Raw genomic sequence first — 19000 nt, forward strand, 5'->3', positions numbered from 1 at the left:
CATTTATTGCAACAGAGCCATCTTGGCAATTCCAAATACGAGGAGGGGGGGGGATAACTCCATCTAATTCTTGAAGTTTGCCAAAATGTACATAAAAATTCTAATAATTTTTAAAACGATTTTTGGAAGAAAAAAAAAAAAAAGAATACTTAAAATTATTCAAAGCCATAAAATAATCTCAAAAATTAGATGAGTTATCTCCTCTGACGCCCCCCTCCTCCTTGTAGCTGGAATTGCCAAGATAGCTCAATCACGATCAGTCACTAAAATTTGATTTTCCTGTGAAAAAACTACTTGATCAAATTAAGCGATTTTTTTTTATGAGAACTTCGTTCCATAATGGGTTCGTATATCATAGAAATTTTTCTTTATCTTTGTTTTTTAATATTTTTTACTAAACTGCATAAGCACTAAATTATATATTAAATTTGAGTAGTGGTATGAGCACAAACTTTTGACTTTATTTATGGCTAATAAAAAAAATAAAATATTGATCAGGATTAAATATAAAAATCGATAAAATCAATTTTTTTTAACAACAATGGACCAATATTTACCAAATATCATTGATAAAAGTTTTTTTAATGTAATTTTAAAATAAATATTAATCACAAGAGTGGGAGTGGAGTAATATATATATATATATATATAAAACAAAAAATTGTGATAAAAATTTGTCCAATAAAAACTGAAAATCTAAAATTGCAGCTTCCCAAATCATCGGTTACGGCCAATTTAGAGCTTAAAAAATGCCCGAATTAATGGTAGAATAAAAAAAAGATTTAATTCTATTAAGATTTGCTATGTTTTTAGTTTTATGCAAATGTTGAATTTTACTCACCCTGTCAGCTAAATCCAAGGTAAAAATCCGTTGCACTTCCGGAGATAAACTGAAAAAGAAACAAACAACATTTTATGAAATGTAATTCAATTTCTTGAAAGGGAAGAAATGGGGGAGATGCAGTAAATAATTTTAGAAGTTTTGACGAATATTAATATATTATTAATCATTTGGGAAAAGGGTGGAAGTGCAATTAAGACAGAATTTATATTTCAATCAGATTATCATGGCCGACAACATCCTTTTCGAGAGCCAAACGTTTAAACTCTTCGGCTTGACATTCTCACGCGATTGCAACAGCATAAGTATACAAATGCTGCAAAATCTACTCCTTCCATTACTGGCGCAGAAAATTTGCACATGCGTGGAATATTTGTTGCGACTAGTCTCTCAGACAAGGTTAAAAAAATTTTAAAACTTTTTTTTATGGAAATCACTCCAGACAAGGTGTAAAACCACTTAATGTAAGAAGCTAACAAGAACAAAAGATGATTATCGCAAAGACAGGAGATGCCTATTGACCTTAGTCTTGAAAAGGTCAAGGATAAAATAGTGCAAAAATAATCAACAGGAAGAGAGTTCCACAAGTCTGCGATTCTTGGAAAGAAGCTACTGGAATAGAAAGGTCCCATACTATCTTCCCAGCTCCAGTCCCTGTCACAACACTGCAGTGTTGTATCCTCATGCTTGTTTTTTTTTGTTTTTTTTTACAATATTTCCACGGAATGTGTTCTGATGAACTTTGCCAGACTTGTACCTCCTAAAAAGAAAATACCTTCAACTAACTGCTAAATCCCATCTCTTCACTTCAGATGTCCTGAAAAGTTGGAAGATTTTTTTATTCTGATAGGTTTCCTTGCTCAAACCACTCACTTTTGGGTTTACTTTTCAGTTCCCCCCCAATCGTACTAAGATGCAGAAATGTAAATGTAATATGAACAAACATCTTGCTGTCCAACTCCCTACTCATGTCCCCTTTCTCCCACCATAAATCTGGCCTCTACCAGAATAGTCCCTTAGGTATTAATAACAATGACTTGTTTGCAGTGAATCAAAGTATAATCATAAAAAAATAAAAAATAAAGATCAAGTCATGGTCATAAGCTAATTATGGAATTATGGAATATCACGATAGTTACTTAGCTAATTATGGAATTATGGAATATCACGATAGTTACTAAGCTAATTATGAAATTATGGAAAATCACGATAGTTACTTAGCTAATTATGAAATTATGGAATATCACGATAGTTACTAAGCTAATTATGAAATTATGGAATATCACGATAGTTACTTAGCTAATTATTGAATTATGGAATATCACGATAGTTACTTAGCTAATTATGAAATTATGGAATATCACGATAGTTACTAAGCTAATTATGAAATTATGGAATATCACGATAGTTACTTAGCTAATTATGGAATTATGGAATATCACGATAGTTACTTAGCTAATTATGAAATTATGGAATATCACGATAGTTACTTAGCTAATTATGAAATTATGGAATATCACGATAGTTACTTAGCTAATTATGGAATTATGGAATATCACGATAGTTACTTAGCTAATTATGGAATATCACGATAGTTACTAAGCTAATTATGGAATTATGGAATATCACGATAGTTACTAAGCTAATTATGGAATTATGGAATATCACGATAGTTACTAAGCTAATTATGGAATTAGGAATATCACGATAGTTACTAAGCTAATTATGGAATTATGGAATATCAATATAGTTACTTAGCTAATTATGGAATTAGGAATATCACGATAGTTACTAAGCTAATTATGGAATTATGGAATATCACGATAGTTACTTAGCTAATTATGGAATTATGGAATATCACGATAGTTACTTAGCTAATTATGGAATTAGGAATATCACGATAGTTACTAAGCTAATTATGGAATTATGGAATATCACGATAGTTACTTAGCTAATTATGGAATTAGGAATATCACGATAGTTACTAAGCTAATTATGGAATTATGGAATATCACGATAGTTACTTAGCTAATTATGGAATTATGGAATATCACGATAGTTACTTAGCTAATTATGAAATTATGGAATATCACGATAGTTACTAAGCTAATTATGAAATTATGGAATATCACGATAGTTACTTAGCTAATTATGGAATTATGGAATATCACGATAGTTACTAAGCTAATTATGGAATTATGGAATATCACGATAGTTACTTAGCTAATTATGGAATTATGGAATATCACGATAGTTACTAAGCTAATTATGGAATTATGGAATATCGCGATAGTTACTAAGCTAATTATGGAATTATGGAATATCACGATAGTTACTAAGCTAATTATGGAATTATGAATATCACGATAGTTACTAAGCTAATTATGGAATTATGGAATATCACGATAGTTACTTAGCTAATTATGGAATTAGGAATATCACGATAGTTACTAAGCTAATTATGGAATTATGGAATATCACGATAGTTACTTATGGAATTATGGAATATCACGATAGTTACTTAGCTAATTATGGAATTAGGAATATCACGATAGTTACTAAGCTAATTATGGAATTAGGAATATCACGATAGTTACTAAGCTAATTATGGAATTAGGAATATCACGATAGTTACTAAGCTAATTATGGAATTATGGAATATCACGATAGTTACTTAGCTAATTATGGAATTAGGAATATCACGATAGTTACTAAGCTAATTATGGAATTATGGAATATCACGATAGTTACTTAGCTAATTATGGAATTAGGAATATCACGATAGTTACTAAGCTAATTATGGAATTAGGAATATCACGATAGTTACTAAGCTAATTATGGAATTATGGAATATCACGATAGTTACTAAGCTAATTATGGAATTATGGAATATCACGATAGTTACTTAGCTAATTATGGAATTATGGAATATCACGATAGCTACTAAGCTAATTATGGAATTATGGAATATCACGATAGCTACTAAGCTAATTATGGAATTATGGAATATCACGATAGTTACTAAGCTAATTATGGAATTATGGAATATCACGATAGTTACTAAGCTAATTATGAAATTATGGAATATCACGATAGTTACTAAGCTAATTATGGAATTAGGAATATCACGATAGTTACTAAGCTAATTATGAAATTATGGAATATCACGATAGTTACTAAGCTAATTATGGAATTAGGAATATCACGATAGTTACTAAGCTAATTATGAAATTATGGAATATCACGATAGTTACTAAGCTAATTATGGAATTAGGAATATCACGATAGTTACTAAGCTAATTATGAAATTATGGAATATCACGATAGTTACTAAGCTAATTATGGAATTAGGAATATCACGATAGTTACTAAGCTAATTATGAAATTATGGAATATCACGATAGTTACTAAGCTAATTATGGAATTAGGAATATCACGATAGTTACTAAGCTAATTATGGAATATCACGATAGTTACTAAGCTAATTATGGAATTATGAATATCACGATAGTTACTAAGCTAATTATGGAATTATGGAATATCACGATAGTTACTAAGCTAATTATGGAATTAGGAATATCACGATAGCTACTAAGCTAATTATGGAATAATGGAATATCACGATAGCTACTAAGCTAATTATGGAATTATGGAATATCACAATAGTTACTAAGCTTATTATGGAATTATGGAATATCACGATAGTTACTAAGCTAATTATGGAATTAGGAATATCACGATAGTTACTAAGCTAATTATGGAATATCACGATAGTTACTAAGCTAATTATGGAATTAGGAATATCACGATAGTTACTAAGCTAATTATGGAATTAGGAATATCACAATAGTTACTAAGCTAATTATGGAATTATGGAATATCATGATAGTTACTAAGCTAATTATGGAATTAGGAATATCACAATAGTTACTAAACTAATTATGAAATTATGGAATATCACGATAGTTACTAAGCTAATTATGGAATTAGGAATATCACGATAGCTACTAAGCTAATTATGGAATAATGGAATATCACGATAGCTACTAAGCTAATTATGGAATTATGGAATATCACAATAGTTACTAAGCTTATTATGGAATTATGGAATATCACGATAGTTACTAAGCTAATTATGGAATTAGGAATATCACGATAGTTACTAAGCTAATTATGGAATATCACAATAGTTACTAAGCTAATTATGGAATTAGGAATATCACGATAGTTACTAAGCTAATTATGGAATTAGGAATATCACAATAGTTACTAAGCTAATTATGGAATTATGGAATATCATGATAGTTACTAAGCTAATTATGGAATTAGGAATATCACAATAGTTACTAAACTAATTATGAAATTATGGAATATCACGATAGTTACTAAGCTAATTATGGAATTAGGAATATCACGATAGTTACTAAGCTAATTATGGAATTAGGAATATCACGATGGTTACTAAGCTAATTATGGAATTAGGAATATCACGATAGTTACTAAGCTAATCATGGAATTATGAATATCACGATAGTTACTAAGCTAATTATGGAATTATGGAATATCACGATAGTTACTAAACCTACAAACTAATCATGGAATTAGGAATATCACGATAGTTACTAAGCTAATTATGGAATTAGGAATATCACGATAGTTACTAAGCTAATTATGGAATTAGGAATATCATGATAGTTACTAAGCTAATTATGGAATTAGGAATATCACGATAGCTACTAAGCTAATTATGGAATTAGGCTACTAAGCTAATTATGGAATTAGGAATATCATGATAGTTACTAAGCTAATTATGGAATTAGGAATATCATGATAGTTACTAAGCTAATTATGGAATTAGGAATATCATGATAGTTACTAAGCTAATTATGGAATTAGGAATATCATGATAGTTACTAAGCTAATTATGGAATTAGGAATATCATGATAGTTACTAAGCTAATTATGGAATTAGGAATATCATGATAGTTACTAAGCTAATTATGGAATTAGGAATATCACGATAGTTATTAAGCTAATTATGGAATTAGGAATATCACGATAGTTACTAAGCTAATTATGGAATTAGGAATATCATGATAGTTACTAAGCTAATTATGGAATTAGGAATATCATGATAGTTACTAAGCTAATTATGGAATTAGGAATATCACGATAGTTACTAAGCTAATTATGGAATTAGGAATATCATGATAGTTACTAAGCTAATTATGGAATTAGGAATATCACGATAGTTATTAAGCTAATTATGGAATTAGGAATATCACGATAGTTACTAAGCTAATTATGGAATTAGGAATATCATGATAGTTACTAAGCTAATTATGGAATTAGGAATATCACGATAGCTACTAAGCTAATTATGGAATTAGGCTACTAAGCTAATTATGGAATGCATAAAAATTAGGAATATCATGATAGTTAGACAATACATAACTCCGAAAATATGACAGTGATACATGCTTATTTACACAATTTTGAGGCAGCATGTTCAGGACTGCAGAACACAATTATATTAGTGGCCTCCGATTTACATCCATGTGACACACTACTTTTCTTTATATTTCTCTTTCAGCTTACCTTTCTTATCCCGTAATATTTTCCTTTTCTTTTTCTTCCTCTCTTAACAAGCAACCTCCTCTTTTCTTTTTAATTCATTTTAACTTCTCTCCAGTCCGTAATCTGTAACTTTAATTCCTAACTACATATGATCTATATTTCCCCCCACCCTCTTCCTCTTTTTTTTCTTCCCTCTCACACCTCTCCCTCCCCTCTCTATCCAGCACTTCAAATCCTGGTTTTTAATACTCATTTACAATTTTTAAGAATCTGTTTTTATTTTAATGATCTGAAGAAATTGGCAGGATAATACTATTGTCCTGTTGATAGAAACAATCTGTAATGATTTAAGCAAAAAAAAAAAAAAAAACCCGAGGTTGAAATAATAAAAACATATTCAGCTCTACTAAAGTAATGAGCACCTTTTCCCGGCTTTTATTAAATACACCTCCTAATATATATATATATATATATATATATATATATATATATATGCCATCGTTTTTGGCAATTTTATAAGTTCCAAATCTCAGCATCTATTGATCAGAATTTAACAAATGAAGACTCGTTGGAAAGGCAGTTTTTTACAGCCATAAAATCTTTCAATCATAGTTATTTGTTTTCCTAGTTTTGCATATGAATTACAAAATATCTGATACTTCCCCCAAAATCTCTGGCCTTGATGGAGAGGAGACTAAAAGTTACTGCTAGGTTTTCAAATGATCTTAAATAACAGTAAGAGGAAACTTGATTCCAAATATTTCTCATATGTTATATCTCCCCTCTTTGGTTATCATACATAAAGTAAATTTCACAGTGTATAAGGATTATTTGATACTGTATACAGTATAATCACGTTGACACACCGGATCCCGTCAGATCACCGATATTAAGCAATGTTGAGCCTGGTCATTACTAAAATGGGTGACTAATTTGGGAATTCCTGGCGCTGTATGTAGGAGGACGTCCACACCTCCCTGCAAGAGTTTCAAAAACCTAATCTCGTCATCTCCCCTAACGGGGATATACATGCGACTGGGGACCACTTGTGAATTTCATATGCTCATGGAACTCCCTCCTTTGGAGGAAGCTGGTTAAACCCGAATAGGGTTAGTGCTGTTTCACACACAGTTTTTGAGGAAACACATATATATATGGTGCCATGAGCTAAGATATGACATCTCTATGAAATTCTCACAAGCGAGTTACCACAAACACTTTTTCGTCGTCTTCTCTCTCACTTATTTCATCTCTCTTTCTCATAGTGCATTATTCTCAGCAATTCTTCATCCAGCAGTGGGTCACAGGGTCGGCCATGCATTGTGGATTGGGCGGAGAACACAATTCCCCTCTCAGAGGTGCCTGCCTGCATGCCTTCTTCCTCCGGCATTTCATAGAGATGCCACACTCCGTGTCCTGTTAAAATTCTTTAGTCAAACTTCCTGACTTCCTACCCTCCAGTCCCTTAATCTGTCCCAGCAGAGCCATTTTGGCCAGGGACCAAGTGTAACAACTGCTCCAAAACTACACTCAACATATTCAATCCCAGTCCTGTGAAGGAGAAATCCTTCTCGACTGAGGCATTTTAAAAATTTTTTTCCATACAGAATAATATCAGTTTCTTTCTTTCTCTATAAGGATCAGTATAGTTTGCACATATTTCTCTCTATCCTTCTTTAATTTTCTTTTTGCAACCATTCTTCAGGTTACATTGGTGAGAGCGTCTTCTCCCTCACTTATTTGACCTCTCTTTCTCATAGTGCATTATTCTCAGCAATTCTCCGTCCAGCAGTGGGTCGCGAGGTCAGCCATGCTGGTCATTAAGAATTCTGACTAAAAAGAAACAGAGTTTAGTTGAGGACTGACTAAATTAGGAAAAGAAGAGAAATATCAGAAAAATAGATACGTGGATATTTATTTTACTCAATGAGGTGTGAAAAATCTCGAGGTTGTTTTCTTTAAGAACACGGATAGTTGGATAAGGTCAATAGTGAAAGAATTCCTTGGTGTTAAATCTAAGAATAAATCAGGTAACCACAAACCACTGACAATAGCGCACTGAGTGATGCAGAGATGCCGGTGGGTGTCCTCTGCTGAGATCCAGATAGCATGCATGAATTAAAATAAACAGAACAATTGGACAAGGACATTTTTATTTTTGTTTTTTTTTAATTTTGTATTATAAGTTTTTTTGTATGCTGATTGGACAATTAATCTAGGAATATATCGTTGGCTTTCTTTTCGCAATCTTTTTTCCTTGGAGATCTCCTACACTGGGGGGGGGGGTCAGCATTCTGGGTACAGGGAAGGTGCTTATGTGTCATTTACAAGTAATTGACGAGAGAAAAAAAGGGGCGTATATGTGACAAGAACTGTGGACCGGACAACGTCAGGTTGTCTTGCTTGTTGTGACAAGAAGCGATCAGTTTTCTGGGTGGTCCTTTTCACACGAGTTCAAGGATTTCACATTGTTGGATGTAACAGTGATGATGATGGAAAAAAAAGGAATCCGTGTTCTTAACAGATAATCAAAATGATCCCCCCCCCCACAAGAGGGATGGTTGAAGGATTTAAGTGGAAATCAAAAATATATTTTCCAAGCAGTGAAAATTTGGCACTTATGTTTTATTTGAGAGACCACCAGATAATCAAGTCAAGTAGGTAAACTGTCGAATGGTTTTAATTATTGGATTGACTGTGAAATCACTTTGGAGGGAGGGTTAACTATGATGACCAATTCACTTATCCTACCTGATACATATGGTCTTTGGGAAACCCCTCCCACGAGTGACGGTAAAGGGGAGAGAGAGAGATAAAGCCCCAAATAGAAAAGGGACATAAACTAGAAGTTATAGATAATAAAAAAAGCGTGTTTTTTGGCCGTTCGGGAGAATTTGTTGGTGAGGAGAGTTCATTGACAACCCAGCCGTCGGACATGATGTCCAACGGCTTGGCTGAAAAAAAAATTAATTTAAACCATTATAATCTTACATCCAGAATTCAGTCTGATTTTCCAAGCTTATAAGGGCTCCTAGCTCATGTCCTTACTGAGACTATACCTGTAACAACGTTGAATAATTAATGTTACTAAAAAGACTTTGTGATTTCTTTTGTTGTTTGCCTGTAGTTGTGAAATGAATTCTTCCCTAGTCCGATGTTTCAAGATGCAGCAGAAGACAGCGACACATGTGCCTGTGAAAGAGTACCTCCTCCTCAACATCCAACATCAGATGACCAGCCGAAGGACCCTTGTGGTAGGGTTACCAACCAGCCATCATGAGAGCAGAACTGCCACATGAACTTAGGGTTATGCATGAGTTGCGTGTTTGAGTAGAAAAACAATGAGAACCAGCAACCAGCAAGCGTCTGGCATAGATATTAGGCCCTAACCACTACACGAAGAAAAGACGAAAGCAAAGATTAAAACTATATGATGAAACCACGACAAGGAGTTATGAATAAGTCTTCGCCAGTTTAAAGACTTTTAATTCGCAAGGAGTGTGAGAGTTAAAGGCTCTCAAAAGCTTTTGAAAAGTTTTGAAGATTAAAAGCCATTGGAAACTTGAAGGGTCCAGACGCAAAGTTATCAAATTTTATTTGACAAGTTTTTTTTTTAAATTTTATTTTTAAAAATGTTTGCAAAATCACTGACATAACTACAGGATTATGTCCTATATGTGTAAAGATTATGTCCTATATGTGTAAAGATCTCTTTGTATGTGTGTGTGTGGGTGTGGGGGTTTAAATGGAACTCCATACTAGTCCATTTTTATTTGCGATACATTGCTATCTTTGTGTGGTCTCTGGTTTATTTATTTAAATATATTTGCTTTGTTGCATTTTGTCACCTAAAATAAAAGGGACCAACATTTTCAACATGCCGATTGGCTGTCTTATGTCGATATTCGAAGGAACCCTCAAATACCCTAAACACATATTTTAATTCAAATGACAAAATAATAAGTTTTTGAATTTTTGAGATAAAGGATTGATAATTCATATTATTTGGCTTATTCGAACTACTGTTCTCATCTTACATGCTATTTTCAAAACGTTTTGCTCGATGTAACCTCCGTAAGGACCTATGGCCTAAAAAATAAAATACACAGCAAAATTCAGTTGTGACAATCTTCTGAAGGTTCATGATTCATTCGATATGCAGAATACAATTACTTAAGACTTTTATCCAGTCATGGATGATAGGACAAGGACATGCTACCCCAATGGATTAAATGAAGGGTTCTATTTGAAATTCCATGCAGATTACAGAGTTTGACAAAATACACCTAAAGTAAATCGGAGATTACATTAGCCAAAACGTTGTGTGAATAAGTCTCAAGATGAAAACAATAGTTTGAAGAATCCAAATAATACAAAAATAGTAAGTCTCTTTACTTCTTCATAATGATAAAGTCTTGAATCGGAAGCCATATTTAGTTTCAGAAGAGTTTCCGATGGTTAGTTATTCTATAAAAGTCCTGGAGATGACAAATTCTCAGTAGACAGCTCTTCTGTATAGGTTCCGGACTTTGATTTTGCAGCCAGAGCAAAAGATCCTTCTCATGTTGCCACAAAAAAAAAAAAAAAACATATGTAATGTTGCTAAAAAAAAAAAAAAAAAAAAAAAAAAAAAAAAAAAAGTTTAATTTTTATGGAGCAATTCTGGTTTCTGATTGGCTGATAGCAGAACATGAATAAATTTGATTCGTCAGCTCATAGCAGCATCATTTATAAATAGAATCTCCCAACTGTGAGGGGCTATACCCCATTAGAATTCCATTTTGATGGGGTGTCTCCTAGCGGCTTCGGCTGCATGGAGACAGGGTAGTACCAGTCAAGGATTCGTCACTTGACACTCAGCCCAACAGGTGAGGGGCCGGGAACCGGCCCAGCACCTGTTGGACTGAGGTACACCGCCTGGGTAATACCTAGGAGGTCCACCCTCCCAGGCCTTGCCACCGGGCTTTCCGGTGGGGCAAGTTTATGGCTTGCTGCCTGAGGCGCCCCGACCGGGGAATGCCGACGGGGTTACTCAAGCAATTTTTAAAATTGCAGGAGTGCCCCTCCTTTAGGGGAGCCTGCGGGTATCCCACTTTCCAGGCATTGTGCCAAATATTGCCGATGTGGGCGGCAATTAAATATATACCCCCATTAGTAATAAAAAATACTACAACATTTGGCATAATATTTTATGTCATAATAATAATTAAAATAAATAGATTTATCATTTTTAGTTACATAAAAAAAAACTTATTAAAAAATGATGAACTTTTAAATGACATCAAACTAATGGCAATACTTGTGACATAACGGGACACAGGTGCATCTAGTTTCCTATAACTTAAAAGATATATTTCAATGTTTTTTGGGAGAAGGGAAGAGGGGCTAATTCTGAATAAAAAAAAAGATAAATAAATAAAAGGAAAATTTTAAAACTGACTGACCTTTTTAGTTCTGCAATGTCTTTGTAATAATATTTGACAGCATCTTTATCGAGTGGTTCTCGTGTGGCCAGGTCACCTAGAAGAATTGAATGGGGGAAAAAAACCTTTATTTTTCATGTTAAATCAACTTTTCTGTTTTTTAAAATTCAGGTTGGCATCCTTCTGAGAAGCTTTCTCCATTGATCTGTCAAGCTTATGTTTGAAATAATTTTAAGATATCAATCAAGCCTCAATACCATCACTCTAGGTAGGCTTGGCCAAGTCGCCTGTAATTGTAATCTAATATCGGCCAATGAAACACTATTTGTACTTTTAAGTATGTAGATTTAATAGACGTATCTTAAAACATCTAGTCTTGTTGCTTCCCTTGTGCTATACAACATGATGGACTCATCTGGTCCACACACCTAAAGCGATGGGCCAGCTCTGGTCCATACGCACAAAGCAACGGGCCAGCTCTGGTCCATACGCCCAAAGCGATGGACCAGCTCTGGTTCACATGCCCAAAGCGATGGGCTAGCTCTGGTCCACAGGCCCAAAGCGATGGACCAGCTCTGGTCCACAGGCCCAAAGCGATGGGCTAGCTCTGGTCCACGTGCCCAGAGCGATGGACCAGCTTTGGTCCACACGCCCAGAGCAATGGACCAGCTCTGGTCCACATGCCCAAAGCGATGGACCAGCTCTGGTCCATACGCCCAAAGCGATGGGCTAGCTCTGGTCCATACACCCAAAGCGATGGGCCAGCTCTGGTCCACACACCCAAAGCGATGGGCTAGCTATACTCCACACATCTCAAAGGACCAGCTCTTGTTCACATACCTCCACATGACAGATCAGTTCTGGTCCACAAGCTGAAAGTGATGGATCTGCTCCGAGTCACATACCTAAAGCGATGGGCTCATTCTGACCTACTCTCCTAAAGTTACAAATGCTGGCCTAACCAAGACTTCTAAGCCCTGCCAGGATTACTAAACTCCACTTTGGTCTAGACTCATAAAGCAACAAACATATCAATGGTGATATCATTGGAGCACAGGGTGGAGCAGTTACTAGCATGATTGCAAGAATTAGGAAAGAATAGAGCAAGTTCATGGAACTTCTGCCATTACTAACCAGCAGAGCATTACCACTATCAATCAAGAGTCTATCAGGCATGTGTATGCAGTTTGATGATGTACAGAAGTGAAACCTGTCCAGTGCGGATCGTAGACATGTGTTACATTTATGCTGATGATACGACTTTCTAATCCGGTGTTTCTTCTGGCTAGTCTCCCTAGGATCAGTTGAAATATGTAGCTGATCTAGAAGTTGGCCTGCCTTTGATTTTGTATTATGGTATGAAATGTCTTGTTTCATTTAATTCAATCAAGACTCAGTTTGTGTCTTTCAATCATAGGTGTGTCCCTTTTTCTTTCCGAGATTCTCATGGATAATTCTGCTCTTGAAGAGAAATCTATTCTGAAACTTCTTCGTCTTTCTTGGAGGTCATACATCAAATCTATTACTCTTTCTATTTCTCATAAAGTCAATTCTCTCTATCACCCCAAACACTTTCTCGTACCTCGTGTCATTCTCTATTTCTATAAATCTACTATCAGATCATGTTTAGCGTCCTATTGTCATATTTGAGCTCGTGAATCTGTCCCATTTGCAGGTTCTTGATACGGTGCTTTAACAATTACAAGACGCCTCTCCAACCACCGATATCCATGATGAATAACACCCTACCTGACAATTCTTCCTTCAAACTCCTCAGCCTAATATTCACAGGCAATATGAACTGGAACAAATACATTGAGGATATTGCAAAGGTTGCTGCAAAGAAGGTGGTTTCCCTCTATCGTGCTAGAAAACTACTCACACCTGAGAGTATCCTGTACCTCTACAAAGCCAGCATTCATCCATGCATGGAGTGTTGTTGCCACATCTGAGCTGATGCATCTACGACTAATCTCTCCCTCTTAGATAAGGACCCCAAAAAAAGAGTCTTCAATCTAATAGGTTCCACTTTGTTAACTAAGCTCCAACCCCTGTCTCATCACTGCAATGTTGCATCACTATGCCTGTTTTACAAATATTTTAATGGAATGTACTCTGATGAATTTGTTGCACTTGTGCCCTTTTGCTGTACATATCCCCGACAAACCCACTTAGCAACAAAATCTTACCCCTTCACTTTTGAGGTTCCTACATGCCAGAAAGCTTTCTACTCAAATAGTTTCTTCCCTCAAACAGCTAGACTTTGGAATTCCCTTCCTGCTACCTGCTTCCCTGACTATACTAATATGCAAAAGTTTAAATGTAATGTAAACTAACAGCACTTTACATCCAAGTGCCTTGTTAGGGGTTAGCGTAAGTAAAAAAAAAAAATTTTTTAAATAAGAAAAGTATCTGCAATTTGATTGGCCCTACCATCACTTTTTCTTCTCTGTACCTTCTCTCACCGACATAATGTTGCTAGTCTCAGTCTTTTTTATAAACACTATTATGGCCTGTGTTCTTCAGAATTGTCTCATCTACTTTCCCAATTCCCTTGCTTCAGTTCATTTGACTCCTTCGTCTAATAGTCTCCATCAATTTTCTATTTTTTTATACTTCATTGTAATATAATTTCCGAATCCAGTAGCTTCTTTCCAAAAACTGCATGACAAGTACTCGACAGAACTCCAATATATGGTTCCTCCTTGCCCAGCTTTCACAAAAAAACACTCAACTATCTACAACTACTATAAATGATTTCCCCCACTCTCTATCTGTGCCTAAATCTAAACATATTCCATGAACAAAGCTTATTTCCAAAAACTGCCCACCTGTGGAACACTGTTCCGCTGGCCTGCTTCCCAGTTGAATACAACATGGTAGCTTTTAAGTCCAATGTAAACAAGTTCTTGTTGAGCCATCCTCATAAATAATCAAATTCTACCCAATTTACACCATTAGCAATTACTACATTATCACCTCACATTCATTAACCATTATCCTCAAGTGGCCTTCAGGCCTTGATAAGTGGTAACTCCCAAGTAAAAAAAAAAAAAAAAAAGGCTTGTGGAAATTTACTGTTAACCATTTCATCCTACTTGCAGTCTTGGTGCTTTCAAGACTAACATCAACTTTCGTTCTTGTTAGCTCATAACATGAAGTGGTTCATGACTTGTTTGAAGTGATTTCCATAAAAATCTAATATAGAAAAAGCATGTCACGTTGGTACAGTTTTAATTTCGATTCTAGCTGATGGCATCCAAATATTTTTTCTTTTTTTTTTTTTTACTTTTGAAATCACGACTCTATAATATATACGAAATCTGGACAAATTAAAATATCATATTTAAGCGTATTTTACGCCCCGGGCCCCGCCGCTAGTATAAATATATGCTAGTAATTTCTTAATTTTGACATTGTTCAATAATCAATGCTCTTACAAAAAAGTATTTATTGAAAATGGATGACGTCATAAAGGATGAATGGTAGCTTTTGCCAACTTTTGAAAAAAGTAACATAACTAATTTTTTAACATCATCCAGTTCCAAGTAAATATATTTCTTTCATGATAATAATTGTTTGTTTTTATCTCCCCCCCCCCACAATCCTCCCCTTTCTTCTAAACTATTTGCATCATTCGCCTCCTCCCACTACTTCTTTTATCATCTTCACTTTGTCATTTCTCCTTTTGTGATCTTATTCCATTTTCAAGTAAATATATTCTCCTTTACAATAATCATGGCCTTTTGGTAAAGATCAAAGTGTAGTGTCTGTTCTTCAGATGCTGCACTTCCATTTCTTGTTCTCTTTCGGCGGCGGAGAAATCCTTCACGACTGAGACAATTTTCATTTTTGTACCTTTTCTCCACGTTAAAAAAACGACCCTGGTGTCTAACTCTGTCCCGTGGGGAAGCATAGTAAATAGGTACAATAATCATTCATTTTTTTTATCTGTTTTTCTTCCTCCCATTTTTTCTCCTTCCTCTAGAACTAACATGGTCCGTGAAAGGGATATGTATCGTTTGAAATAGCTGAGTGGGCCTTACTACAGTTTGGAGCAATAATTTGGTGAGTCACTTTACTGAACAAGCGTCTGTGATCGAAACTGGTATTCCTAACATAACGCTTGCATACCTTTCCACGAAAGAGATATATATCGTTTCAAGTAGCTGAATGGTCTCGCTTCAGTTTGAGTAATAATCTGGAAATGAATGAGTCTCGTAGATGAAGCTGGTGTTCCTAGTGTGAGTGTTGCATACCTTTCAACATCTCTCCCCAGGAGGCGCCACCTATCAGTACTTACGGCTTACCCACCCAATTAAAATCTTGCAAGGAGGAAAGATCCAGAGGATATACTCATATTCATTACACCCCCCCCCCCTCCCAAACTAAATTTTCCTGTGAAATTTAGCTTTAATATCTTCTCTTTTTAGGGTCTGGACATAATTTATTCAATTTTTTTTTTTTAAATCTTTTTTTTTTTTTACTCAACCATCCTTGCTGTGGTAATGTTTAACACACCTCTGACCTTGAGCTCAGGGATACCTCTATTGGAGAATGCTGACATATAGGGACAAGAATTTCAAATGCATCATACAGGACTTCTATTAGAATCTCTTCATTAATTTCCGTAACCTCTCTAGTGAATCTGGATCTCAATTGATTCCAATGTCTTTTGCACAAAAATTTACTTCTTTTTATGCGATATATAATCTGTCCAATTCTTTTGAGTATTATTCCTTCTTTCCAATATAAAAAACCTGTCACTAGGCTTATAGACTTTAGTCATTTGTTTTTCTTTCTTTTTTTTATGATTTCTTTGCTGGAATAGGCAACAGCCTATCAAATGCATTTTTTTTTTTTTTTTTGAAAACTCTGTGGGTAATAAACAAAATTTTCTGAATATTTCTTTCATTTGTGCCCATGCTTTGATTTTTCTTCAGACCTTGTTGAAATGTGTCCACAAATTTTTCTGCCTGTCTGTTCGATCTGGCACGGTATGATCAATGAACAAGGATTTACAAAATTCCTTAAATTTTCTTTCTGTGAGCTGGGTTCCATTGTCGCTGACTAAAGTTTTCGGGAGTTCAAAAAACAACTAAAAATTTCATGAAGTGCATTTAGTGTATTTGTTGCAACTGCATGGCTGCACTTACCAATTTCTGTCCACTTTGCGAAACAATCCACAACTATCAAGTAATATGATCCATTTATGAGCCCTCCATAGGCAATCGAGTCTATGGGACATCTGTCTTTGGACATAGTTTAATCTTTACTAGTGGATCCCCTGCTGCTAGTTGGTATCCTCTGTATTGTTTCACCAAATTTCTAGGTGTTAGTTAATCCTCAGCCAATAAAGATTTCATTTGTAAACTCTCTTTGAGAATTCTATTTTGCAGAGCACCCAACACTACTACTCTATCTGCATATAGTAATACCAGTTTGCATACTGAAAAGGACGACACACTATTTCCTTTCAATTCAGCACAATTTGTTTTGTCATCTATGATATAAATCTCACCTGTCTGTTTAAATGTACATATGTATGTATGTTTGCATGTCTGCCTAAAACTTTCGACAGAGGCGACGGATTTTCATGAGATCGTTATCGGTTTGAAGCTCGACCCTTTGGACGACAAATATGGAAAAACTGGCCAAAAACATTAATTCCTTCACCCTCAACTGAGCACTTTTCTACAAGGAGGGGTCGTTTTTTTCGCCGATATTTTTGAAAGTCATCCCCTCTTTTCGATTGACTAGCCTTAATTTAAACCTTTGCCACTTCCAATTTGGTGATGGGCACAACAGCAAAGACGTAACGCTTTGTTTTACACATTGTTTTCTTCCTTCGCAGTACAGGTTCAAGCCTACCTTCCTACTAACACTTTTTTTGTTGCTTAACACACACCTCCAAACACCTGGGCAACGCCAGGCACCCAGGCTAGTTTTTCTAATGAAATTAACCTTCTCCACTGCTTTTTAGTATAACTAGAAGTTCTCCAATAGTATCGCATAGCAAAACCAACAATTCACTTACATCTCTTAGCTGCGTTATTACTATTTTTTTGGAGTTGTTCCGTATATTTAGGTATCAATCTTGATAACTTATTGGTGTGACCTATCTTCTTTGAAGGTACATATTGATCCCCTGACAAAAGTAGGGTGGACTTGTAAATTCACCCTTATCCGTTCGTCTGTCCGCACTTTTCTCAATAACTACGCCTTGGAATTTTTAAAAATTTTGCACAAACATTAAACATGATATGAGTAAAAAAGTAACAGAACGGATTTTCTGAGAAAACTCCAGTTGCCCGCCTAGGAGTGCCTTTCAGGTTAAAATGGCTAAAATGGACACTTTTGTGCTTATTAAAAAAAAATTGATGCCTTGGATTTTTATAAAAACTTTCTGAAAAGTTGTAACTAACTGATTTCTATATAATTTTGTTTGTCTATACTTTGCGATAACTCTTGGGTACGCCCTAGGGGCTCTTTTAAGGCTAATAAAAACACTCCATTTTTGGGACTATTTTACCATATTTGTCCAAAATTTTCTGTGTATGGCTATTTAGCAGTTTTGCTGGACTCAAATTTAAATATGTTAAGGTCTTGGAGATTTTGGGGGCTAAATGGGGGGGGGGGGTGCTGAACTTAAGTTTTTTTTATGCCTCATTCACTGTGCACTTATGGGGGACCATTTTTTTATGCCTCGTTCAATGTGCACTCGTGGGACCATGCAGGCTTCACCTGTTTTATTTTAAAATTATAATTTTATTGAATTATGCCCCAACATTGTAGTTCATTTGTTGTGCGAGTTGGTATACCTTTTTTCGAACCAAATATTGTTATCAGCAGTTTGTGGTCGGTTTTCAAAATAAATTCTCTTCCAATTTGCATAGACAATAATTTTTCTAAGCACAAACAAGAGAAACGGGTAAGTTCTTACTTTCTGTAAGAATTGAATAAAGCAAATCTTTTTTTTTTTTTTCTTTACACGTTTATCATTAAGATTTGAATAAAAAAACTTTTCCACTTTCTGTAAATAACAACAAGTCTTTCTAATGTTCTTTGTTAGTTTTCTTTTTTCAACTTGCAAAGTCGTTTCGAATCGTTCATCGTTAGACTTTTTTTTAAACTTGTGAATCCTATATTATTTAATTAA

The 19000-nt window shown here is 34.8% G+C and overlaps 1 protein-coding gene across 1 annotated transcript in view; it reads right to left on the reverse strand.

Moving 5' to 3' along the window:
* Positions 1–19000, reverse strand: part of LOC145296906 (small ribosomal subunit protein uS15m-like) — a 46411-nt gene that overhangs the window by 21035 nt on the left and 6376 nt on the right. The window contains exons 3-4 of the mRNA XM_080143068.1: positions 11863–11938; positions 842–890 (exon numbers count right to left, since the gene is read on the reverse strand). Coding sequence (XP_079999194.1) covers positions 842–890; positions 11863–11938 — 125 coding nt within the window. The remainder of the gene's footprint in view (positions 1–841; positions 891–11862; positions 11939–19000) is intronic.

The sequence above is a fragment of the Euprymna scolopes genome, chromosome 17, assembly GCF_053919585.1.
Source record: "Euprymna scolopes isolate OS-2025 chromosome 17, ASM5391958v1, whole genome shotgun sequence".
Taxonomy (NCBI): domain Eukaryota; kingdom Metazoa; phylum Mollusca; class Cephalopoda; order Sepiida; family Sepiolidae; genus Euprymna; species Euprymna scolopes.